The sequence below is a fragment of the Crocodylus porosus genome, unplaced genomic scaffold (genome assembly GCF_001723895.1).
Source record: "Crocodylus porosus isolate Cpor-Errol unplaced genomic scaffold, CroPor_comp1, whole genome shotgun sequence".
Taxonomy (NCBI): Eukaryota; Metazoa; Chordata; order Crocodylia; family Crocodylidae; genus Crocodylus; species Crocodylus porosus.
The window spans coordinates 19,934,330-19,961,976 of NW_017728948.1; the positions used below are offsets into that span (position 1 = coordinate 19,934,330).

A 27,647-nucleotide genomic window follows, 5' to 3' on the forward strand; every position below is an offset into this window, starting at 1 on the left:
GGGAGGAGAGGGACTGCTGTACCCTGGATGTGGTGCCCCTGTGGAAAGGGGGAAGAATAATCCCCTCCCTGCCCCCTTAGCCTTAATGGGGCCATGCTGGGACAAGAACTGTTATTAATTTCTATTTATTCATTTTATTAATTTTCCAACATCTTTCATTGATCTCTGAGGGAGAAGACCTAAATCATGCATTACCCGTTCTGCAGAGATAGGTTTTTGTTCTCAACAGGAGGTCCATTAAAATCAATTGTGTTCTGCATGAATGAGTCACTTAAGATAGTTGAAATTTTACTCCTTCATGATCCAATTAGAAGTGCATTGAAGCTATTCACCAAGATTTTTGTGAGACGCAACCAGAGTGAGCGCTTCAGGGGTTTATAGAATGTTTGTTATGAAATTTTAATATGAAACTATGGAAATCTCCACTGGTGCCATGTAAGTCGCATTTGAATTGATAGGGTTTAAGAAGGAATTAAGTGGCACAATGCCTTTGTGTTGGTCTCTTTGCAGCGGGCTGAATCTCACCATAAATAAGAAACAAATTCTGAGAAGCAAAAATCAGTGAACATTTCCCTTATAATGGCCTGTGATCAAGCATTTGAATGAGAGAACTAGTATTGGTCTTCTGTTTAAAATAACTGGATGTAACAGTTTTTAGTTTCAATCAAAATGATGCATGTTAGAATACTCGAAAACATACTTTTCTGCCCCAATTAATTTCTCAGTTATAGTCTCAAGACTGAATCCTACAATGCATTGAATGCCTCCAACTTCTCACTGAATGAGGTGGGAATTGAGAATGCTTGGTGCTTTATGGAATCAGGACCTAAATGAGGAATCAGCAACATTTTTGGGCAGAGTGCCAAAAACACCCACAACCTTTACTGTAAGATGTTGGCGTGCTGGGGTGGGCACTGGAGGGTGCAATCCTTATGGCAGTTCAGCCCCTTCCCATCATCCACCCTGAGGCACACGTGCCGAGCAAAATGCCTTTGTGTGCCATGCTCTGACACCCAGGCTGGGGATTGCCTGTGCTTGAACTAAATGCTGACAGTGATTAGCTAATATGACTTAAATCTGTGTGTGGACTACATTTTTCCTTATTGCTGAATGGAAGACTTGAACATGGGTCTTCCACCTTCAGGATGGGTGCCCTAAAGACTAGATCGAAGATTTAGTCCCTTTCTCTCTCTTTCAGTATCTTTTAAGACTGTTCTATTTAGTATGAATACTAAAAACATTTGTTGGGCCAGAAAAATTAGGAAAGAGGAGGGCACTTGAGAGATGCGGAGTTCTAGTTCATGCATGAATCAAACAGATCTATCTATGTGTCATAATAGGGACCTGAACCACATCCGGATAAGCTATTCTGGAGTGAGGTGTATGTCTTTGTCTGAACAACAGGAAAAATAGTTCAGGGTTTTGTTCCAAGCAGAATAAAAATGTTGAAACTGTGGAATTCTTGTTTTCTGGCCAGGACTACAAAAAACTCACTCCTCTTTCTCATAAGGCTTTATCATATTTCATGGATCTCAGCTTCAGAAGTTGAATAGTTCTGTTCTTCAGGATGAATCTCTTTATTTTCTCCTTCTCTTTCTTTACATATTTGAGTCTAAAAAATATTTTGGTATCTCATTGTGTTCCTGGTTATGTTTAAAGTATTGCTTGTGAAAGCAAATTGCTCTTATTGCAATTTGGGATCCAAACCTGCAAGCCTTCCATGGGGATGTGTTTGTTCCCAATGGGTCCATTAAAATCAATTGTGTTCTGCATGAACGAGTCAGTTAAGTTAGTTGAAATTTTACTCCTTCATGATCTTATTAAAAATATATGGAAGGTATTCACAGAGATTTCTGTGCGAGATGGAACAAGAGTGAGTGCATCAAGTATTTAAAGAATCCTACAAAATTAGAATACTAGAAAATATGCATATTTATAGAGTCACAGAGAGAGTAAAACATGTCACATCACAGCCTGTAGTGAGCTCTAAAGTTCTGTTGTGGCAAAACCAAAATTGAGAATATTGTTTAAAAAAATAGGAAAGAGTGGAATTTATAGTAGATCAGAGCACCAAAATATTTTGAAAATATGGATGAACATTTTTATACAATCAATAATGTTGCCAGGACCAAAAAGCTTTCAAGAAGAAAAATTTCCTTTTCAGATGTATGCTTTTTTTTTTTTTTTTTTTTTAAACAAATTGACCATCAATAGATATCATTTACACAGAACATGTTGCAGGGTTTCCTCATTTCCTAAAACTCCAGTGTGCTGTGCCACTTCTCCAAACCACTTCATGCTGTCCTATTTAGATACAAGTACTTCTCACTTAATGTCATCCCAGTTAACGATGTTTCCTTATGTCACTCATCTATTAGAGAACATAAATGTTTGAAGTCATGCAATGTTCAGTTATAACATTGTTTGGCTGCCACCTGCTAGTAGGTAACTACTGTGACATAATTGGATATGCTTAACATCGTTTCGCTTAGTTGCATTTTTCAAAAATGTAACTATGATGCTAAACAAGAGGTAGCTGTACAAGAAAACTTTTAGTGATGCGTAACAAACTGCTGAGTTACTTATATCAGTAGGCTCCCATGTAACAGCACTAACAAAATAGCTACAGCTGTTGCCATCCTGGCATATATCCAGTCCATCACCTCACTGTATAAAGACAGTATAGAAACAGATGTCGTGATATTGTATGTCGGCATCTAAATGGGAATACAATACTTGAAGTTTTATGAAGGTTACAGAAGGAGCAAAACTACCTGCCACTTTAATGTCATGAAAAAAAACCTATATGCTTCTATAGTAGGTGGATATTGGCAAATGACCATTGAATTGTCAGAATAAGACTGAAACAGCTGGCTTTTACTATTATTTTTATGTAGCTTTATGAACAGACGTGTTATAACTACTAATCCATACCGGGGAAGCACTGCCAATGGCTACGCATGTCCCAGTGGAATGACACTTCATTACGATGATGTTCCCTGCATAAATGGATCGGTAAGAATTTAATTTGTACAGACAAATGGCTTGCATGTGTTGAATGCAGGGACATCTGAAAGCTGTATTATCTAATTGAGCACCACTGGGCAGATTCCAAATGAACTCAAGTACTCCTTCAGATTAGGAACCACAAAACCTCTCTCTCATTTATGAAGTACTGGGGGTGTAGGACATATTGTTTAAATTAACCTGTACATGAGCCAACATATATTTATACAAATAGTTGCCTGTTGATCATTTGGTGCCAAAATCCATTAATAAAACCTTGAATTTTTTAAAAACTTGTTAGGTCAAGGGAAAACCAAGGACTTAATTTTGCTAGCCCTTGTACTACATATGTATTGCATATTTAAGCATGAGAAAAGGCTATAACAAGGCTTCTTTGCTCACTTACTCCCTTGATAGCACCACAGAGGTGTGACCTGTCCCCATGTGTAAGCTTTTTATGACAATTGTTTGAGTCAACCCAAAAGGGGCCCTTATGAAAAAGGCCATTTCCCCCTTTTGTCTGTATAAGCCTTGTGCAGATGTAGGAAGTAAAAAAGCATATTTGCCCATAGTGGCACCCTGCTGCACGTAAATTCAGTTCCTCACATGGACAGTAGGGGTGTGCAAAGCAGGCCGTATTCAATTGGGATTCGGCCCAATTCGGGGGACAGTGATTTGATTAATTGATTCAGACCAGTGTCCTGATTTGATTCAGCTGAATCTGAATTTGAAGATTCGATTCTGTGTTGGGGTTGGAGAATCAGCTATTTGGCCATAGACACAGCTTTAAATGTTGTTTTACATAGCTCGAGGTACCAGGCTCGGCTTGTGAATGCTGCAATGCTGGGGCAGGTGAAGCATCCCACAGGAGCGTGGGGGGGGACCCCTGCATGCTCAGTGGTGGACCCAGAAGTGGATCAGAAGCATTTAGGAGGCTTAGGAGGCACCAGTTACCAAGCAGGGGGGCAGAGGGGGGCTTGCTAGGGGACTCCTCCGCCCCCCCGCCATGCTCCCGTGGGACGTTCCATCCACCGCACCATCTCAGCATTCACGGGCCGCCTGGTACCTTGAGGTATGTAGAAAAACCATATAAAGCTGTGTCTATGTCCGAATCATCAAGTCTCTCCAAATCGAATCAGATGCTTCCGATTCGATTCGGAGAGATTAATGAGTCTCCTGATTCTATTCGTATTTGGAGAGTCAGTCGCTGAATCAGCTGCCAAAGCTTTGCACAGTCCTAATGGACAGCTTCTTAAAAGCCTTGTTGAAATGTATATCTGAAAGCTGTACAAATATTTAAAGTGCAAACAAGTACTGTGTTCTGTAATGTCGTGATACATCAGAGAACTAGTAGAAAAATTTCTCCAAGGAACAGCACACAACGCAGTGTGTGGTGAGTAGGTGTGTATGTAGCTCTTGGATGTACTTGATATGCCCTTTATATGAGGCTTGCACTCTCAGCCAGGGTAGATTAAGAAAGAATATTTGGCATCCACAGCCCTTGTTTCTTTAGAGATTAAATGAATGAATCATCAAGTTATTAATATTAATCTTTCCGTTATGAAAAAAGAGGAAATGGTTTGTAGCTATTTTAGAGAGCCCAGAATAATAATTTTCCAGCAAAAAAAATGTAACACAAGTGCTACAGCAGCTGATGGTTACTGGAAGGATACATGGCCTTGAGAAAAACTCTTGGCGCTCTCAGTTATCAAGTCTGAGATCATGTGTTACTGTGTTAGGTTAAGAAATTATTTGTAAATTGTGTTAGTCATGAGCTTGCATTTTCATCTCCATTATTCACAAATATCCCCTATTGTTGTATCTAATTCAAGGAAGTATTATATATGTCTTTGCATATCCAGACTCCTATGAAAAGGCATATCATAAAAATAGTGCAAGAGATATTACCAGTTCCTTCATTGAACAGAAAACACAGAGGGTTCCAGGTAATGAGGCAGGTAACGCAATGCTTCACTACCCCAGACATCTGATACATCATAGTCACCTATTTCTTTCTAGTCTTTGACTCAAATGTAAGGTAAAAGTTGTGGCTCCCACTAATGTTTAAATTTTGCTTTGGCTCTGCATAGATGGTTTGTTTACTAATGGCACAAGTATGTGTGTTGCAGTGGGAACCAGAAGATGGCTTTCCTACTTCTCGTAACAGAAACATCGGAGAAGAAATGCTTTATGATAACGCAGGCCTGTACGATAACTTGCCGTCTCCGAAAATCTTTGCACGCTATCCACCAGCTGACAGAAAAGCCAATAGGTTATCTACTGACAAACTATCCTCTAACCATTACAAATACCCTGTTTCATCCAGTCTGTCTTCTGCTCAGTCTATCACTAACACCTCTGCTGTGGGGAGGGGATCTGTCTCTCAGGTACTGCAATGTTTAATACCATGGCAAAGCTTTATATTCTGATTCTGTTTACTTGTTGCATGGGTTATTTACCTTAAGCTATTTCAGTGCTCTGGTTTTATCACTGAACTACTTGCACTTGAATGGGCTCACTATAAGTAAAAAAGTTTCACCTAGACTGCACATTCTGAGGTGGACATATTGTCTTCTCTTCTCTCTCCAATTGTTTGCCTGGCGGGTGCTTTCCATGTTTGAGCCATCACAGTAAACAAAACCATACATATATGACAACAGGTTGCCCATTGTCTTTCACGTGACAAAAACATTTCCCACCAGAGGTTTCAGCAGAGTTTGCCACTGTCACAGAAGATACAGCATTTTTCCCCTGGCCATTATAACACAGGAAAAAATGTATTTTATACATGGAATGACAACTAAAAAATAAAAGCCCGTGTCCTCAAAACTGGAGTATGAACTAGGTTTTTTAAGTGGTGTATAAAATATGTATACTTGCATGTATAAAATGGTGCTTATCCACACACATTCTTCCCCTATAGCTGTGAGTTAAAAGTTTGTACATACGAAAGTTCCTTGTACAAATTTCTCTGTCCCATCTTTTGAAGATTTGGACCTAGTTTACTTGTTACTAGACAAACTGAAATACATTTTAAGTGCTATATTATTTACTGTGACTATAAACGATAACTATATTTAACTAAATCTACTGCTACTTTCTTCTGTTGTCCGAGTCTCTAAAAAATAAATAAATAACAGAACAAAAGAAACAGCAAAACCCCCAGAGAAGTTATAAGACCTAAACCTCAAATGGTCATGTTGTCAAATATGAATCCTTTGCATCGGACAATGGCATACAACTCCCAGCCTAATTTAAAGGGAATGATTACATTAAGATAGCCTTTTACTTGTTTGATGCACCTGAAATGTTATGTTAGACACCTAATTATGTGTGGCTTAGTTTTATGAAAGCTCTAAACCTATTTCCAGCTGCCTATTTTATATATATATATATAAATGTCCATCACAATCAGAGGTGGATCTTAGCAATACATTTCAGGAATTTGGATTAATGTTTATCTGTTCCTGGATTAAATAGAGGGTAATAATAGTAGATTGCTCTTCACTGCCAGTTCATACTTTATTATTGACATATTTAAAAAATGCAGAATATGTGCTTCAAGGAGCTGCCACATCATATGTTCCCTGAGTTCTCCTTTTTTCTATCCGACATGGTTGACTTCCCAGAGACAAACAACAGAGCATTTTCAGCAAAGATCCATGGCTCTGAAACTTGTTTCCTTTGGTAATCAGTATGACCCAGCCACTTACAGGGTGCAGTGCAAACACCCCCTCAACTGTGCCTTTTTGCAATGAATGGACTTTGAAAGTCAGTTGGTAGAGTTGCCATGGAAAAATCAGTCAATTAATTCCTCAGGAATAAAATTAAGAGTCTGTATTACATATATAATTTTGAAATAACTCCCAAATACCAGGGCAATACAATTTTTATGTAGTATATGCAATAAAGATTACATAATATATAAGAAACAGAGTGGAAAATTGCATTCTGCTTGTCACTGACCAAGACTGATGGCTTTACAACTTCTTGTGATAGGTATAAGATTAATGGTGTTAATGCTATGTTTCCAAAGAGCTCTCTCTATATAAAATTGTCCTAAAGTAGCAGTTCTCTGCATCAAGTATGCTTCTTACAATAATATGCATGAAAGTTTTGAATGATTCAGAAAATGTGATGACACCACAGTTGGGAGAAGAGAGACAGAGAGCCAGCACTTATCTTACAAATCCTACTATTTTGCCAGTCTTGGATCTTACTGAATAGGTAGTTATCAATAATGAAGTCTCTAGGGGAAACACTGTCTCCAGCAGAATCAATTAAGCATGTGGACAACTGTCTGTAAGGCAAGGAGCTTTCAATAATACTTTCAGAGGTTGTCCTTGATTAAACAGAGTGATTGTGGCAGAGAGAACAACAATAGCTACCATTGCATTCTTTTTTTTGTTTGTTTTCAAACAGTTCAAAAGCAAGAAACCCCCTGCAACTACAAATGGTATCACAGGAAAAGGGAGAGTTTTAAACAGCCAACCAAAGAAATCTGAATTAGTTTCATGTGTGAAACGTACAGCATCTAGTAAGTACATTTCTTTATTATTGTACTTTGTTAATTTAGCGCCTGAACACCCACTGTGTTTACACTACTGTGATATATCTCAGTTTTTTACAGTGACACAAATGACACTGGGATCCAGAACAGACATATGTACATCAGTCTCAGGGTTGTGTAAGCAACAGGCAATTATTACAATGTCCACTTCATGTGGGGGGTAGGTAAAATACTGCCTTGAAAAAGTGGCTACCTCACTTAGCTACAGAGAGAAAGAACAGACACTAGTGCAGTGGTGGAGTGTCAAAAATTAAACACCGAACTCTCCCCAAATGCCACTCTAGTCCCCTTCTCCTGCCCTATCTGCCACTCTGCTTTCTGCTCCCTGCCTTGTGTTCTCTGCTGGATCTGCTGCTGTGCTCTCTACTCTCTACCCCGTACTTCCTGCCTGATCTGCTGTTCTTCTTACTGCTGTCTGCTACTGCATTGTCTATCCCCTCTCCCATCTGCCATGTATCCCACACAGGCTGCCCATACCATGTGGCACCCATGCCACAAGTTGTCTACCCCTGCACTACCATACCAGTTCAGATTTACCACTGATTTTTCTTAGTATATTTCTACACCAGCTTCAAATAAGTTATGGTAATGTAGGGCTGTATATTGTATGTCTGATCCCTTTCTCACTAGTATAAAGGCCAGTTACTCTGGTGTAAACACATTTGTCTAGGTTTTCAGACACTAGGATGCATGACATACCTTTTCATCTAATAAGCAAGTAAAACACCAGCATAGTTCTTCTATCAATTTCTTAAAAATCAAATAAGACTTAAGACTTCACTGTGATTTGAATTAAACCCGAGCAACCAAGTACCTCTACTGAAGAACATGTACAAAGGTTTAAAATCAAATCGTAGTTCTGCTCTCTGATTATCATTCTGTTAAAATGTGCATTTATAAGCTGAACACAGCTTTGTGCTTGGAGCTGTATAAATACTTAAGTGCATATTATCCCACCCTTGAGGATTTTTAGAACAGAACAGAATTCTGTTATGTTTGTATACCTAAACGTCAGTTTTCCAGTCATGTAAGTGCCTTTTTTGCCACTTACAACAAGTTTGAGATTCTATTACCCTGTAATGTGAAAATATAAGGAAGCATGCATGTGTACTGCCCATACACAGTATGCTATGTACTGAACTACCAGGTCTATAGCTATTTATGAACATCCACTGTGGAAACACAAGTCACAAAATTGGAGCCAGAAAATAATGCATGACTGATGGATGTTAGATGCAGAGGAGGTCTTCTGCTTCCTGGACAAGTACTGTAATCACTCAGTTACTGGGGCTAAAACATGGCACTGTCCTCCTCTTCATTTTTCTGGGACTTACACTCAGGCATCTGTTTACATAGCCACATACCTGCCCCGCCAGTGCATCAGCTGCGGGGCATGTTCAGTATATGCACATATGCAGCTGGGAAAAATCCATTAGGCACATAACACGAAATAGAATCCTGCCCGTAGCTCATTAGTAGCTTATTGGTGACTGGCATACATTTTTGAAGGGATAGTTGGAATCCTATAGAAATAAATTTTGAAAGGTAATTTATATTTCATTCATTATTTATATGGTAAAACTTAATTTACATAGTGTTAATTATACAGTACCATCCATTCAGAAGCTCCTAAAACCTAAGAGAATATTAAAACAGTTTTTGTGGGTGCCTCCAACCAAAAATTGAAATTGGATCAAAAATGAACACTTCCTATTAACACAAAAAATGAATACATCTGGCATCTTCCTCTTTTGTGTGCATGTGTTCTATATGTTTCTAAACATATGTTTGTCCTTCTGTTCCTTTTACCTTCTTAAATTGGTGAAAATGGATATGAAGATTTTTGAGTACATGTTTTAAAATAGTAGGCAGTTTTTTAAAAGTTAATAGTGAGGCTAGGAAATCAATGTGTAAACAATATTTGACACTAAAATCCAGTTTTCTCAGACCTAAAGTACTAGCATTCATCCCATTGCCCATACGCTTTCTTCTGGAATGCTGTGACTTTTTTTTATTAACTTTGGTGACATCTAATGGTGGCCAAAATAAGTAATAACTTTGTTTTGCCCTGAAATGAGCTATCTAAAAAGCTGATCCTATATTCCCTAAGGAAAAACATATGTAGATACTTGTCAACCAGGGAGATTGTAGAATATATCACTAGCCAGGGACGATGTCCCATGGAAACACGTGACCCTGAGGACAATACAGAGGAGGAGATTTGCCAGCTGAAGAGAAATAGAATCCAAGAATGGGTTTTGCTGCACTATAGTATAAAGGAAAGAAATAGTCATACAGGATGGGATGGCTGAGAAGGAGAGCAGCTAGTCCCAAAGTAAAAGGAAAGGTGATTGAGAAAGCCAAGGACCAGAGGGCCCTGACAGAAGTGACATTTGCCACACGATTGCCCCCTGGAAAGTGCTTTGCAGCTGTGCCCTGATAGAAGTTCATAGCTGCAGAACACTTTAAAAGTGTCTGATTGCATGACAAATTAACCCTCATGTAATGAGGTTTCAGATGAAGGCATTGCAAAGCAGAGCACCTTCATTAACTTCCGCCTGTCACTGCACCAATCGGGACTGGGCTGATGCAGCACAGCACTGAAGCTGGGAGGGGAGAGGGTGCGGCTAGGGGAGAGAGGTTGCTGACAGGCAGCTCCTCCTGAATTGGCTCCAAAGTGGAGCTCGATTTTTTCCCTGAACGTCCCCCCACCCAACAGCAATTATCCGTTTGGGGGGGCGCTCTAACTCATGGCGCTTCACAGCAGCGTCTATCAATGCCCAGAGTGTGCTGAGGGACAAGGATGATATACAGGAGTTTTTGAGAGAGAACAGTTGACAGTATTATTTACTGGCAAAGAAAACAGGAAAAGGCAGATTTATATTCAGGTGAATCAACAGGCCCATCTCCAAGATGGATCCACAGTACAGAAGGGTGTGGTCTCTGCCAGGAGCAATAATATGAAATAAGTTCTGGAGGCTGACAAGTATTCAGTTAGGAGCAGGAAAGAATCCAGGGTTTTTTTCTTTCATGTTGGGACAAATGACCTTTCCAAGTTCCTACTGCAATGGAAGGATGCCAAGCTAAGGAAAACAACTGGAATTTCAGGTGATCTTGGGATGTCTTTTGGTTCATGGGGAGGAAGACAAAGGCATGACAAGAGCGTGAAAGATCTTTTGACTCAAAAGATCAGTGTTGAGAGAGGTTTTTGGATGTTTGACCACTGGGAAGTACTCATAGAAAGAGAATTTTTTGTAACAAATTCCAATTAAGTACCTGGTATGCTGATTTTTCTGGGACTGGGGCTTGTATAGATGATAGATAGAATTTGAAACTAAGATAGGCAGAAAAATGTTGGATAGCCTTATGGTTTGTGCCAAGTTTTAGGTCCATGAACAGCAAGGAGAAAGAAAGTATTAGTCATGAATAGCTGCCAGGTAGGAAAGTTGGCATGGCCAGCAAGAAATAACTGGAATGTTTCTATGCTAATGCAAGGAGCTGGGGCACCAAAAGGAAAGAAAACGATTGGTGTAGGATGTGTGAAATAAGTTATTATAGAGATAAGGTACAAGAGTGGAATGACGTCATGACTAGAACGTGACTTAAAGGGAGATTCTTAAAGAAAGATAAAAAATGTAGGCAGTGGTGTAGCTGTGCATGTTATAAATGTAAGGAAATTAGAAAGCATAGCATGAATAAAACAGAATCTCTTAGGGTTAAAATCACTTTAGGGAAGGCAAGTAAAAGAGATTTCACAAAGGTAATGACGACAGCCTGCAGTCATCTCTAGATTTACAGATCTTTATATAGATAGAGATTTCTGCAATGTCGTTAAAAAGAAAAATACTACTGGAATTGTGTTGTCATGGAAATCTTCAGCTTTCCAGACATAGAATGGAAAACAAATTCTGATAATAAAAATAAGGGCCAGATATTCCTGGATATGATAGCTAACAGATTTCTTTACCAAAAAGTCACTGAATTAACAAGATGCTATTGCTATTTTAAATTTGGTTTTGGTAAATAGCAATAGGGTTATATAAAATCAGGTCATCAGAGTAGATGATGATGAGGTTTGTTTTAAGTTAAATGAAAGGATGAACAAGCATAGGTAAGTAGTTAAGTTCTTGATTTTTATGAGGACAAACTGATAGACTAAGGCAGGAGTGGGTAGTTATTTGGGCCCAGGGGCCACACACAGAGCTTTTTGATGAGTTGTCAAGGGCTGGGTTGGCACCCCGCTTCCCACCCCTACCAACACCTCACCAAAACTCCCGATGGGGGATGGGGCTGTGGCTGAATTGGTGTGAAGCATTGTTTGGGAGCAGGATGGGTGGGTAAGGCCAGGATATGTGGTGGGGTCGTGAGACAGTGACAATGCGGGGCCTGGGGCAGCGCTACAGTCTGCTGCCCACACACCCCTGCAATGGGCACAGGGGAGTGGCATACAGGAAACAGATCACAGCTCTGCCCTGGGCTCTGGGCCCTGGCCCTGCACTGCCACTGCCCCAAGATCCCAGTCCTGGAGGTAGCTCCCACCCACCCAGCCACACACCATGCCCATGCAGCTCCCAGCCAGACTTCACTGAGACCCCAGGATCTCGGGACAGAGACAGTGTGGGGCTGGGGCAGAGCCTCAGTTCTGCAGGCAGGGATGTGTAGGTCTGGGACCCAGATCAGAACCACAGTCTGGTCTCTGCACACCCCTGTGTGTGGGAGGAGGTGTGTAATGTGTGAAGGGGGGTACATCCCTGGCGGAGGGGGTGGGCACCAGAGGCTGCCTGGGTGCTAGGTTCTGGGAGGCAGCTGGGGTGAGGGGGGGCAGGGAGCACATGCAGTGCCCCACATGGGACGGGACTGAGCACCACTCACTCCCTGCTGGGGCAGCTAGTGTTGTGCCTTCTGCCTGCTCTTCCTGGCCTCATTCCCAGCCAGTGCACAAAACCCAGCTGAGCAGGTGGAAGTCATCCTGGAGCTGGAGCCCTCCGTGCTGGGACAAGAGCCACCCAGCTAAAACTTCCTGCCTGCCTGGAGTGGTGCAGCAGGAGCAGGAGGAAGAATCACTGCTGAAGGCAAAGGGAATACCTGGACAGCTGGGAGCAGCCCTGCTGGGAGCTGTGCATGCTAGCCAGGAGCGGGGTCAGTGGGCACGGGCAGGAGCACAGTGCTAGCTGCCCTGGGTGGGGCTCAGTCCCACGCAGATTGCTGTGAGGGCAGCTGCAGGCTAGATCCAAGCAGTTGGCAGGCCAGATCCAGTCCATGGGCTATATTTTCCCTACCCATGAACTAAGGGAATCAGCTTGTGAAGTGAACTGGAGTATATAGCTCAAAGATCTGAATATTCAGGAATATACCAGCTTGGATATTCTTTACATTCAAGGTTCCAGAGTACTTTTACCTGTAGTAATTTGCACACCATGCTAGAGGAACGAACTTGAATGGATGGGCTCCAGACTTTGTTTATAAAGGCTCTTGGATGAGCCAAAGCTGGAAAAATAAGTGGAAAATGAATAGAAACGAGGAGAGAAAAGATTGCTGAGTGGAGAATGCTGTATCTGAGAGATCTGGGAATTGAGAACTGTCAGAAGACGAGCTGAGTTAGACCACGAAAAGGAAATTAAACAGACATTTAAATAAAAGAGAATTTGGAAAGAAGTAGGAGTGCGATGCAGTGAGAATGAAGTAGAGATATCTCTGTCATCCAAAAGCTCACTAAATAATGTGCATGTTTTCAATAAGGATGGTGATGTACAAAAACGGGGGTGGGGGGCATAAAATTGATTTGGGCAACTATACACCTGTTAGAAAAAAGGCTTGTTAGAACAAATTTTGGAGAAAAGAGTAAAAGACAGAGACAAATGGGAAATGGGACAACATTTATCATGTATGTTTCAAAGGTAGATGGTGCCAGAGAAGCCTGGTATCTTTGAGAAAATATCTATTTTCCTAGAAAAGGAAATACAGTATATTTAACCTATGTGAACTTCAGTAAGCTATCTGATACAATGCCCTTTGGTAAATTAGTAGGGAGACTGGAGTCGATGGGGACAATTACAAGAACTGGAAGGTGGGCTAGAAGCTGGGTGATGACCATGGATAGTGTTAAAACAATAATTCTGGATGAGAGGGAGGTTCCTAATGGATTTCCCAACTGATCCTTGATGAATTCTATCTTAGTTTATGTTTATATTAATGACTTTGGTGTGAAAAGCAGAAGAGCACTAATTAATTTACTGATGACACATAGTTGTGAGACATTGTTAATACTGAGGAGGATTGTAATAGCATACAACACCGTGGGCATGGTTTTGGAGCTGCAGGTTAGAACAGTGTGGCTCAGATCCAGCCACTGCTTTTCTCTGCTTGTCCCTGACCCCCAGCCGTGAATGGGTGAACTCCCTCCCCAACCCTGCCACTGACATGCTGCCAAAGTCCCCTGGCTCTGCAAGCTATGTATTTCTGACTCTTGGCATGCAAGAATAATTAGATGACCATGAGGGCTGAAATAATTAAAATGGGATGTTCTCCTGATATAGGAAACGCTAGACTAAAAAAGGCCTCCTGAATCACTGAATACAGTCCCCTGCTGTCAAGGCAAGAACATTAGAAATCCTTTCCCATAAATATATCAAGTTCAGCTTAAAAACTAGTCATGTTTCTGCCTCTACTACTCTGGCTAGAAGGCCATTCTGGAACCTCATTTCTCATTCTGGTTAGATATGTTATTCATATTTCCAGTCTAAATGTATTTATGAGATGATGATAAAGTCTAAGGACTTCCACTTTAGATAAGAATTCCTGCAATGAGTGGAAGACTTACCAGTTGGAAAACACCAGAGAGAAAAAATATGTGGGCAATCCAAGGATAACTCTGAATGCTTACAATAATGTAGGCATAAGGCAAATATACATCTAGGCTGTATCAAGTAAGGTATTCCCACTAAAGTGAGAAATAGTAAAGGTTAGATCTCTTCTGGAATAATGTGTCCAGTTCTGGTCATACATACTCAAGAAAGGCAAACTGAAACTGGAACAGGTTCAGAGAAACGGAGGAGTGCTCTTCTGAGAGGAAACTAAAACAAGTTTGATTCATTTTGTCTAGCAAAACAGAGTCTAAGAGTGGATATCATTGCTCCATAAATACATCAGAAAAGTAAACACTAGGGAGGGGAAAGAGCTATTTCAGCTTATGAACAGTTTACCAAGTCCTTTAGATTCAGCAGTTTTAGTTTAAAGCTTCTGTTAATACCTTTTTCGTTCCACAGGCTATTGTAGCCCAAGCACCACAACCTGGTTAGGACCTACTAAGCACTACTGCAGTATACATGCTAATTAATATGACAATATGAAACTATTGGGATTCTGTAGATATGTAATTGTATCCTATTAGAATTAAACCAATAACTGCAATTTAATGAAGTCTGATTGCCTGCTCTAAATTTGCATGGCTACAAAATACTTTGACAGTTTGTCAAAGCCCAAAAGGTTTGTTGAGCCCAGAAGGTGTTCACATGTCTAACCCATGTTTCTTAATGAAGGGTATAGGGATTCCCACAGAGGATATAGGACCTTAAACCAAATTTTCTGGACTAGGCGAGGGAGAGAGGACACATCCCATTTCATCTGATTTTTCCACAATTCACTGTCAGAAAAGAAAAGGTACATGGAGTATTGGCGTAGAAGGGAAATTGTCCTTTTTCTAACTTCAGCATTCAGTTAACAAACGAGTCTGAAGGGGTTTTTTTTCAGTCTGGGTAAACCGATGGGGCGCAGACATGCTTATCAGAACCTGTTCTGTACCCTGTACAGCCTGGAATTCTTAGAGTTTCTTGTAAAGTGTCTGGTATTTTCATTTCCATCTCTTCCAGGTGTATCTAGAGAACAAATCTGTCTTGGATTATTTCAGCAACTGTGCTGAAGCAGGAAATACTGGAAAAGCCAGTGAGAAGAAAAAAGCTTACTCTCATTTTCAAACTTTAAAAAGTTTTATGGATTGGTTGAAGAGATGGGTAGAGAGTTGATTTACTACTTACTTTTTCTAAAGCAGTTAACGTATTAAGCAAACAACTCTTGGGGGAAGATCAAAGATATGTACACATTGTAATCAAAGATGAGTGAGAGTCACAAAGTTGAGAACAAGAAGTTCAGGGATGGGGATTTTAGCTGAAAAATTTGTTTGGCATTCTTTGAAGTAGCCTACTTTGAATCTGGAGCCATACAGAGGGCAATTTATCACATAAAATAAACAGTTACATTTTAATATTTTGTGTAGATGCTGATCAATACAAATATGGCAAGAATCGGGTGGAAGCAGATGCAAAGAGGTTACAAAGTAAAGAGGAGGAGTTATTAAAGAGGAAAGAAGCTCTGCGGAATAGGCTGGCCCAACTCCGAAAAGAAAGGAAAGACTTACGAGCTGCCATTGAAGTCAATGCTGGTAGGAGGTTTTTCCTTGCTCTAGGCTCGTGTACTCTGCAAATGCTGGTTAAGTGAACTAAATGATTTCCTTCTACTGAGCACATTTAAGAAGTCAGAACTGTTTGCTGTGTTTTGATGGTTAATTTTGAATGCAAAAATATATGAAGTAGAATATAACTGAAATGAGAATATCTTTGTGCTATTTGTCCAGTCAGTGTAAAACATACTAATCCAGTACCAGAAAAGGTGGTAATGCCAGTGTAAATGCAAGGGGTTACACTGTTGTTATCACTGGCTGCTTGCACTTCTTTAAAACTCACAGATCTATTGAAAAATGACTTTGCAGTTGCCACAGGAAAACCTCTGTCCATCCCCCCACACCCTCATCCAAAAGGTGCTAAGTATTTTATTTGACTGAGGTTGAAATCTTCCATATTGAATAGCATTTGGGGAAGCCAGTAATTTTAGTTGTTGTTCCCTCTTTTGAAATGAAAATGAGCACTGTTTAGAGCTAAGTCTGTCAGTTTTGGCCGGCCGTTGGAATAACACCAACTCTGTGAATGGCAGGCAGGAAAACCCAAGTGATTCTTGAAGATAAGTTAAAGAAGTTGGAAGAGGAATGTAAGCTGAAGGAGAGCGAACGCGTCAATTTGGAGTTAGAACTGACTGAGGTGAAAGAGAGCTTGAAGAAAGCCTTGGCTGGAGGCATTACACTAGGATTGGCCATTGAGCCCAAATCAGGAACCTCAAGCCCACAGGTAAGTTTACGGAAGAACCGTTTCAGCATGAAGTGTTTTGTGCTCTCGACTCTCATGAAACAAGAAGTTGAGGTGCAAAACATCTTGCAAAGCCAGATCTCTGCTGTAAAACAAATCGTGAAATTAAAGCACCCGAAGTGGTTTCTTATTTATTACTGGTTCTTGCCCACATCTACTGTCCTCTTCTACAGTGAAATTGAGTTGATACATATGGAATGATACGCAACATATAATGATAACGATGCCCCATTTCACCTCAGAGCCATGTGAACATTTAACTCAGACTCAGTAGTTCCTGAACCACCAAAATTTAATAGACCATCAATATTACAATGTTACTAATATGGACAAACTTATTGATTCAGCTTCATGAATCACCAGTCACTAGTGCTGTTAAGTCACTGAAAGGAAACTGAAGCAGCTGTCATTCATGAAGTAACTTTTACCATCATGATGAGGACTTCATTTTTAGAAAAGGCTGTCAATGTAATTTTCTTAGCTTTAAAACTGTTCTTGTAATTTTTTTGCAGTCCTATACTTTGGTAAATACTGAGTTTTTAATATGGATATTTAAAAGAAACTTTACTTAAGTTATTTTCAATCTTTCAGTCTCCAATATTCAAGCACCGAACTATGGAAAACTCCCCTATCTCCAGTTGTGATACAAGTGATACTGAATGCTCAGTACCTGTGAATAGCGCAGCAGCTCTGAAGAGACCTTCCTCATCAAGTAATTCTCCTTGTCGAGGCCATGTACTTAGAAAAGCAAAGGTGAGAAGACCTGTGCCTGGCTTTCTTCCTCTGTCTTTGTCTTTTATCACGTTTCTCTCCGCCTTCATTCTTTGAGGTTCCTGCTCCTTGAATTCCCTGGGGTGAAATTAGTTTGAACAAAGGGCTGGCCCAAAGTCTAAATTATTATAAATTATCATTTAAGTTCTTTATGATCTTGAGCTTGTCTCCTGCGCAGGAGTGAATATTGGGAACTAGACTACAGAAGAATAGAAATATTAAGAATTGATTTGACTGTTTTCTCTGCATTCTGCACAGATTTCCTATGCAAGGTAAATGTCGATAATGCAGATTGCCCTTCTTATTCACACTCAGTAACGTTAATAAGTTTAGCACTGAGAAGGCATTTTTTTTTACTCTTTCTATACAATTAATGTAAAATCAGATTGGTGCAATTTGTTCTAATACCTGGCAAAATATCTGCCTGATGCTTTATATTCCTATGCTACTGCTGTAACTTTTAGTGCTGTTTGCACTTTATGTTAAAGGGATTGTGCCCGACAGTTCTTGGGGCCTGGCTGAATTGGCTAGCAATGTATTACTACTTCTGAGCAACTGATACAGCATGTAAATAGGAGCAGTAGTTGTGGCATCAGGCCCCGAGGGCATTTTTACGTGTGCTCCGGAGACTGGGGGCATTCTTTAGGCTCTGAGAGTCGCTCTGATTAAAGCACCACAGCATCTCGTGTATCACCATCCCTGTGCTTCAGAGTGGCCATGGGGGTGGTTGAACTAAAGGTCATTTAGTTTTAGTTCAAGTGCCCCCGCTGCCATTTTGAAACACAAGGACACTGATGCACAAGATGCAGAGGCTGGCTGACGCGCAGTAATTACCACACTTCAGCAGACTTGATGAATCGAGTCTGCTTCAATACACTGTAATTACAGTGCCTCACGGCACCTCTACAGGCACCGCAAGATGTCCGGTTATTTTGGTCAGTTCATTGCTAATTACAATTATAAACAATAATTTCACTCATCTGCTTTTTATAGGGCACTGCTTGATTTAATTTAAAACAGCAGTACTTGTGTTGCCGAAAATGCTTTAAGTATTATTTCATCGTTACTGATAGAGCAAATACGTTTTTTATCTGGTATGTACATTTGCAGTGAGGATGCGGTAAAATTCACAAATGTTTTTAGAAAAGCATTAGTAAGGGACTGCCTTCCAGGAGTTAGAGCATAGAGCTGAGAGATTAAAAAACTGGGCTCTAGTTCCATCTTTGCTATGCTGTTAACATGATATAAGGTAAACCAGCAATACATTTTGTGCTTCAGTTTTGCCCTTTCAAAAAGCACAAGGGCAAGACAAGTGCAAGTTATTTTGCAACCTAGAAGACTTGATTAGAGTAGCAGAATCTGTTCTGTTAGTTGTAGATGAAAGGTTTAAGCAGATTCTCACTACTGGTTAATCAGATTTTTATCTAGAAGAACCCTGGTTGTAAGAACAGGCCATTAAAAAAGCTGCAGAACTACCATACATAGTTCCTCTCAGTGGAAAAGGATCAGAATAATGAATACAGCTTTAAGGACTGCTTCTGCCTCTTCATAAAACCTCACACACCAAATACTAACAGAGGCATTTACCTCTATGACTGTAGCTGCACTGGCCCATCTACAACTGGATTGGGCCATTACAATTCTGCCCTCAACCACGCACCTGCAGTGGACGCTGCTTTCAATGGGAATTGCATAAGGGTGGAATTTGGCTCTTAATATTTCGGCCATATGTAATTATGAATAAGCTTAAGTCATTTGGCAGTAGTTGATGCGGCTAAGTTGTGGGAGTTGCCTGTGAGTATTCAAAGTGTGGGATTCAGCTCAGCACATATAACCTCCATCATAGTGTGTGGGAGAGTCTGATTTCATATCAGTACTAGCATGCCATTCCTTAATATTTGGCAAATCTCACAATGTTACAGGGTGTTTACTTGTAGTCAAACCTGGTTTTTTTTATCTGATACTTTCCATTATTTTTCTTCTTAAAATGCTTCATGGTTACTTTTTGGGCACATATCTCTGTCCTATACTCAACTCTCAGTGGTAGCAGCCCTTTTTTCTGAAGCTTTTCTTAATGAAGTGCTAGATTATATAGTGGGACTTTGGAGCTCTAGTTGAGGTAACTTTCCTCTGAATTCTTTTGTTAGACACATCTTGCAGAATAGTAGAATTTATTAGGATATTAGAATAGAGACCTCCTGCACCCAAATCTTAAAGGATACAGGGATTTAAGGGGGATTAGAAAATGTTTAGAGAAATATTTGCCTAGGATGGTTTAGACCCTTGAGCAAGGGTTTGAGTGAGATGACCTGTTGAGGTCATCCAGCCCTACTTTTCTACAATTCTCTAATGGTGGTAGGCATGGAGAAAGATGGATTGGTTTAAATTACTGGTTTCCAGCTTGTTTTGTATTTGTATTTTTAATTTATTTTCCTGAAAAAGTTGATTCTCAGTGGCTGGTTAGTGGTTATTAAAATATACTGATAAATATAATAGTTATAATAAATTTGTTAATTCTGTTTGCTAAACAGGAGATACATTATGTCTGTATGCATATTCTGAATTCAGAATATAAATTTATTTCCTTTTTTATTCTGTTTGAAAGTGGTGAATCATGTGCTTCTATGTAGTTATTAATTTCTTACTCATGTTTTCGTGTCAAGCTCTTTTTAGAGAATAATTGGAATTGCATCAACATGTGCAAAAACCAACATTTCATTCTTCTTATTAGTTAAATAAAAGTATCGTAAATGTGAATAATGAAAACACTGCATATGGAAAAAAAAAGATTTAGCATTCAACAGGCTCTAGTTCCAGGCAATAAGCCATTGACTTCCATTCTGATTCCAGGATTTGGCGTTCTTTAAACCTTTGGCAGCAAATGTACTGTTGTTTATATTTAAAGTATATTACTTTAAATTTTGCTTATGTGCATATATTATAATATGTTTAGGCTATAGGTTATTCATAATTTTACATTTAATTTTAAAATTAAGAAATTGGATTTGTTTTTATATTATATTTTCAATTAAGCAATTTATATCTATCCTCCTTTGGAACTAATGATGTTCATACAGCCATATGGGACACCAACTATAGGCCCCTGGGTTCCTGTGCTATAGCTGACATATGACATAGGAGTAATGCAGCTATTGGTCCAGATCTATGTCATCACCATAAGCACTTCTGCTTATATGCTGTCATGCCCAAAAATTAGGTACCTTGCCCCAGGAGGTCAGTCCAGATTGAAAGTTTAGGCACTTATGACCCTACTACAGTCAATGGAGAGAATTAGCCACCTCCATAAGGCAGTCTAGTAAGGAGGGGCCTACAGTGAACCACACTCCTCCGAGCTCAGGCACCACCAGGGGTTTTCAACCTTCTGGTGGTGGTGGCCAGATGCAGGGGGGACCTTGCATGCCACCGCTGCACCCCACTTTCCCATGGCCAGTCACAGATGCAGCTCCACGGGCCTCACACCTGACCAATCACATGCAGCCCGTGGAGCCACATGTACAACTGGCCATGGGAAAGCAGCACGTGGTGGCAGTACAGTGTGGTGGGTAGTGGAGGTGGCTGCGTGCAAGCTACCCTCCCCCCACCCCTGCATCCAGCTGGCCAGGCAACGCCTATACAACCTGCAGAGGGGTGCCGCTGCTCTTGCCCCTGCCCCCACCTCTGGCCCTGCTCCTGGGAGGTGGCGGCATGGGAGGTGGGTGGTGGCACTCCATCCCCACCTGCACATAGCCCTGGTTGACAGCCCCTGTCTTAGTCCATTAGGCAACTCCATCATCTCAGGATTGAGTGCCCACCTCAGACTGCCTAACTCTGGCAGCTGCATGCCATCAGTGTAAAGCACAACACCTCATCTATAGCTGTAGTAGTGGGGACACCTCTTGCACATTGCCTAGTGGTTAAAGCCTTTACCCAAAAATTGGTTCTAGGATTATTTTAGTATGAGGCAACTTAAACCTCTTATTTCCCAGGAGACTATTGTAACCACCAAACTATAGGCTTGCCTATAACCCTCTCCATTGCTGAAACTGGCTACTGAGCACCAAGACTGCAAGAGTCTTGAATTGGAAGGAAACAACATGAGGAAGACTAACTCTGGAGCCCATTGATGAGGCAGTGTGGATGGAAGCTTTCTGGTGCCTGCTGACAGGGTTGCTTTTATTTTTAACCAAGGACTCTGTAATGTAAAATGTACAAGCAGTCAGTCGTTTTCCTTCTAGTTCTACAAATTATGCCTGCACAGAGATTGGGGTGGGAAAAAGGAAAAAATCTTACCCTCAGCACTTGGCTGCAGAACAACTGTGTGATAGCTCCACTGAGACTAAAGAAGCTCTATGGCTTCAACATGTCCTGGCTAAAGGGGCTGGTTTAGTAAATTTGTCCAGCCTATCCCTGCCTCCCCTCCTCTGTTCCTGTGTACTGCTGGTTCAAGAGCACAGCAGACCTGGGCCCTGCACTGCATGATGCATCCTCTCCAAGAATGTAACCATACACGTACATCACAACTGCATAATTTCTTCTGCCAGAGTTGTAGGCTGGAAATACCCCTGAGAGGATCAGTTGTTCTCCCTTTCAAGTCAATAGCCAAACTCCCAGTAAAGGCCCAGTAGAGGAAGCTGTGTTCAGAATGTTATTGAAGTGGCAGAAGCAGCCGTAATGGAGCCTGAGCCAAGACTGAGTATGTAGAAAACAAATATGAACGGTGATGTGATGAGCGTCAAATTCAGGAATCCTTGTTCCTTACCTCAGATTCTGTGCCTTAGCCTTTAAGCCTTGCTGGGTGCTTTACTGCAGAACATACTAAGTAGCTCCATGGTAAAGCGTCACTGTCTACACATGCGTCGGGATTGGGAGCCCTTCAAGAAACGGTCTACATTTGAGGGGTCCTTCACCCCACACAGGGCTAATTGGAAAGTCCTTACCTACCATCTCATATCTGTAACCAGCCTTCCTATTATTTGTATAAGGCTGAACATGCAGCATTGCTTAATTAATCCTTTGTCATTTGACCCTTCTGTATTTTTGCTGACTAGATATGCCTTGCAGATTTGCAGTTAGTAAAGAAAAGGCTTCAAGGCACTTTAGCCCAAAGAAAATGTCAGCATGCAGCTACTCTGTAGTACAAATTACATATGGTATAGAAGGGGGCATATTTCCTCTGTTTGTGTTTTTCCAAATTGTAAAACAAATTCAGTGCCTCAGATATTCCATTACTTGTGAGTAGAAGGCACTTTGAAGTCAATGGAAAGACTCCCATCAAGTTTAATTGGCTTGGGATCAGACCCATAGCTAGATCTAACTGAATCTCTGCACATTATGGTTTCTGTAACAGTTCCTTATGTTTTTCCCCCCTCCAGGAATGGGAGATGAAAAATGGAACCTAAACACAGCTAGAACATTTTCTTTGTATAAAGGGCTTATCTAGTATGGATCAAGACGTAGGCTGCGAAAGACTCATCTATGGAGCGGTGTCAAGTGATACAGCATAAGAGGTTCTATAATTCTATTAAGTTAAAGGTAGCTTGGCCCTCATTTGTCTGTACTCTCTACTGTATTACTGTGTAACTAAGTGTGCCCCTTTTTATTACCTGTAACTTTTTCCCCCAACTTTATTTGTAAAAATCTTAGTAATGTAAAAGGAGCATATAGTTGCAGTTGAGATTTACATTGCTGAAATGGATTAAACCAATATTTGCATTGCATTAGAAATCCAGAAAGGAAATGAAAACTGGTGGGTGTTTTCAAGCCTTAAGTGAAATCAGTTCAATTTAGACGTGATGTACTGTTAAGGCTTATTTTGACTTTCAGAATTCTACCATAAAAGTTGTTGGGAGAGGACTTTTCACAAGCTTACTTATTAGGATTCACTCAGCTATATTACCTGTTTACATGGCTAGACACTGAAGAAATACAGTATAGCTGTAGAAGTGATACGATTTGCTCAAGCTGGGAAGTCAGAAGCCCTTCTCTGCATCTTCACAATTCCATTGTGAAGCATTTTTCAATACATTTTGGACACATGCTTTTATCAGGATCTCTCCTATATGGTCTGAGAACTATATTATTCCTGATTTTCGAAAGGCAACAAAATGCTTCATTTCTGCATCTCTCAAAGAGACAGCCATTAAAATTAATTCTGAACAAATAATGGCAGTTTTAAATAGCTCATGCAGTTTGGTTTTGCTTGCTGTTAAATTTGTGTTTCAGAATGTGGCTATATTTGTTTCCTTCATTCCTTTCAGATCTCAGACACTGTTTTTGAGGATGACAGGCTGAGGGAATTATTTCTATTCTCCTTTATACACAATAGTGATAAAGTGAGATGTGACAGAGATATTTGAACAGACTCATGGTCTTTTGCCAAGAAACAGAATCTTTCCTTTTACTCTGCAAAATTGATGCAAAGGTCTGTTCTCCCTTTTGTATTTACATCACTCCTGGAAAGTTGCATGCATTATTGCCAGTTGAACATCCAAAAAACTCATATCATCTTCTTAAAAATCTTGATTTTTTTTTATAAAAAGAAGTGTTTACTCTTTTTATTTGCCTTCTGGTTTAGGGTGCCTTAGGCATACTCAGGTTGTGTTTTCCAGGTTTTGTTCATAACCATAAGGGCTAGAAATTTTGAGGGAAAAAATAGAGATTCTAATAGAGTCACTGGCCTCCAGAGGTTAAGGCACCAAGTATATCGGAGAAGTGAGAAGAGTTGGCAACACTGTAATAAGGTAAGAAAAAAATATCCCTTTATCACCCACCTGCAGTTCTATCATAGTTGTCATTAGTAAGAATGTATATTGCTTTGTCAATGTATAGACGTATACAAAACTTGAGGAATGCAAGAGGACATCAGTGAGAGATCTGCATGGAAGGAGACTAGGTTTGGGACTAGAGACCACATTTTTCAGGTTTCAGCATACAAAGGTTCCTGAAAAACCCATGCGGGGTTGTGGGGGCTGAATACTGAAAGCCTGGTCCATAATGGCCCACTACTAAAGGCCTGATCCTGTTTCCCATTAAAGTCAATGACAAGGCTCCCATTGCTCTCAGTGCTAGCCCTAAATGGCAGAAGGTTCTTCCTTCTCTTAGTACATTTTTTTTAAATGCAAATACAGTAGGGAAATAAATGTCAGCAGTGTTCATTATTCCAAGTAGGATGTTATATTCTACAATAGATTGCCATTAACACTTTATAGGTGGAGGGCACATGTTATGCTGCATGACTGGACTACAAATATCCCATGAACATCAGGAAACAAATTGATGCAAAAAATTCATTTAGGCATTTTATTTCAAAATAAGTTATTTATTTGTATATTTCAATAAATATTTAATTTATATCTGTACATATTTATGATGCAAATTAGGCCTCTAGTCAATGTGTTTGACAACAAAATAGTTACCATTACAAACTGGTCCCACATGAAGTAACACCAAATAATCATTAGCCTAACTAATTAGTTTTTCAAGTTTTGGCTTTGTGACTCTTATCTCCATTGTGAAGTTCAATTTGGGAGGAGGCTGGAGTTAAAGTTTGAGTCCATGCCTGAGAGAGGAGTGTGCAAATTCCTGTAATCAAACAAAAATTTTAAAGTCTGCACAGCTCCCATTAATGATGATAATAGGGTCTTCTACTCTGCCACATATACTTTTAAGAATGGCACCTTTTAATGCCCAATCCAAATGAAGTATTATGGACAAGATTAAGCATATTCTTCCCTATCCCTTGCAAAGAACTATTTTCACCCAAACATACTGCAGTTAAACATTTCTAAATATGGCTAACGTTTTGCATTAGCGTACTTGTGAAATCTATTCTATAATGAAGAATATAATGGCCAAGGTATTTTAAGAAAAAATCATTCAAAGCCTAAAATAACCTCCTTACAGACCTCATTCAGGGCTGTGAAATATACACATTTTGTTTCACATTACTTTTACTGTACAGTTTTTACTGAAAAGCAACAGAGCTTGCTTTTTTTAAAGTTTTTAAACTGAAAAATCACCAGGCAAAACTCAGCAATAGGCCAGCATGACAAAAACTTGTATTTTAAACCATCAAGATTCAGTGTCTTTTGAGAAACATGTGTGCTTCCTCAACAAACTCCTTATTGTATCAGGTGCTTTTTGTTATACTTTTTAAAATATGGGATCATAATTTTAGGGGACCAAAGGTGTTTTTATAAGAGGATTGTGGTGATTTGATTTTTCTAACAGAGAATACTTAATGTAGTATCAATTTTTTATTTTAGACACTTTCAAAATAATTGACCCTGGCTGTATGTTGTAAGATAATGTTCTCATATTAAGAATGTAATTATTTCCTTATTGTATTTTTTAAAAAACAAAATCGTATTTAAAATCTCTGTGAAAAAAAGCATGCAAGAAACATGACAAAGTTTTTGTTTTATTTTTGTTATTGGATATGTTGGCAGTGCTCATTATAATTGACTGTAAATATATTCTTTCTACTGTATTTCTCTCAACATATTTAATTTTAGAAGCACATTCATGGAAAATCATGTAAAAAAAAATCCAAAATAGACCCACCTACCAATGTGCATCTGAGTAGCTTCAATTAACTTTCTGCCTTTCTAGTTTATTCTCCCAGAAGTCTTACAGAGTGTGAAAAAAGACTGACACCTCCTAGGTGTGACAAATTCATGAGAATTATTAATAAAAGGTACCCTGTCAAAACAAAATGTATTTGTGTCACTGTTTCTTGGCATGGTCGTGATATGAACACAAACAGCCTAGCACTGATGGCACTGAACTGAGCATGGTGTCTTAAATGGATTAGATACAGAAAAAATAAAATTTGCTTTGCATGAATCATGGCTTGTTTGAATAGGCTCTAATCAGTTAGACACATGTGGAAGCAGAGGCATACATAGCCCAGCTTGCTCAGCACCCAGGGCAGGGAAGATGGAGGTGGAAGTAAGCAAACCACTGGAGAGCTGGATGGGGCTCTCACCTACTGGGGCTGTCCTCACGTAAGCAGTAGCTCTTGCTGTGAGCAACAGGCAGTGGGGTGGGCTCCCCTGGGGGCTGTTTCTTGTGCCCTGTTTGCTTTCCCCACCCCTGGAATCAGGGCATGGCAACTCCTTGTGGGGAGGGGGTGTAATTTCAGCACCTTTACCCCCAGATACACTGCTCAGCATGGGGCTGCACCTGCCAGGCCCTATGGCTGGGCTTTACCTGCAAAGACTCCAGTGGGGAAGGGGGTCATACTGGTGCCCTCTCTAAATTGGTGCCCCATTCACTCTGCCCTTGTTACACTACTGTGTGGAGGACCTGGTAGAGCCTTTCTTCCTTTGTCACTTGGCAAATTTGGTACTGCATGACTAACATTAATGCAGAAAGGAAGTCTGGAGTATTTAGTCTTTGCAGCAGGAGGCAGGCTCTGAAATTCATTTGTCTAGTGTTGTAATCCATAGCTCCTAAAGGGGACGTGCCTGGATGTAGTCTTCAAACCACTTGCACTTCATTGCAAACAGCGAACTACGTGTAGGTGACTTCAACCATGTACGGATGTGCATTAGAAGTTGTAACAGATCCCCAGAAAAACATTTGCTTGAGACCCATCTTACAGGCTCTTGGAGTATCCCTTGAAACCAGGCCAGGCCCTGACCTCGTGGGCTTTGAGACTTTGCGTTTTGGTCCCTGCCCCACTTGGTTATCCATGGCTCCCATAGAGCAGTGTTTCTCAACCCATAGGTCATGACCCAAAAGTAGGTCTCAGGAATGTATGAAAGGGTTATGAACAAACTTTAAAAATAGATTCTCCTTTAAAGGAGAAAAACGTGGAAAACCATGGCTTTTCCCTTGTGGGATGGCAAAGTTCCAGCCTATGAGAGGCTTCTTGGGCCCCCCCCATGCCCCACACCCACCCCCTACCCCACATGGGTGGTACTGGGGCCTGGAGGTACAAGGCAGTGGGTTGGGAGTGAGGGGAACTGGGTTGAGACTTGCCACTGATGTTCACAAATGGGCCAGGTACAAAAGAGGTTGAAAACCACTGCCTTTGAGATCTACCTTCTGGCTTAGCTCCTGGAAAGGGGCTTTACCCTTTCAAGGGGACATAAGTTACCCAA

At 40.4% G+C, this 27,647-nt stretch overlaps 1 protein-coding gene across 3 annotated transcripts in view; it reads left to right on the top strand.

The window, feature by feature from the left end:
- AFAP1 (actin filament associated protein 1) overlaps positions 1–26,250 on the top strand; it is a 142,384-nt gene extending 116,134 nt beyond the window's left edge. For 2 of the 3 annotated variants that reach the window (XM_019552881.1, XM_019552880.1), the window contains exons 12-18: positions 2,898–3,015; positions 5,136–5,393; positions 7,429–7,543; positions 15,849–16,013; positions 16,562–16,752; positions 17,362–17,523; positions 22,914–26,250. In XM_019552881.1, the coding sequence (XP_019408426.1) occupies positions 2,898–3,015; positions 5,136–5,393; positions 7,429–7,543; positions 15,849–16,013; positions 16,562–16,752; positions 17,362–17,523; positions 22,914–22,940 (1,036 nt within the window). In that variant the 3' untranslated portion in view covers positions 22,941–26,250. The remainder of the gene's footprint in view (positions 1–2,897; positions 3,016–5,135; positions 5,394–7,428; positions 7,544–15,848; positions 16,014–16,561; positions 16,753–17,361; positions 17,524–22,913) is intronic. The other variant, XM_019552882.1, reaches the window with a different exon arrangement.
- The last annotated feature ends 1,397 nt before the right edge of the window (positions 26,251–27,647 follow it).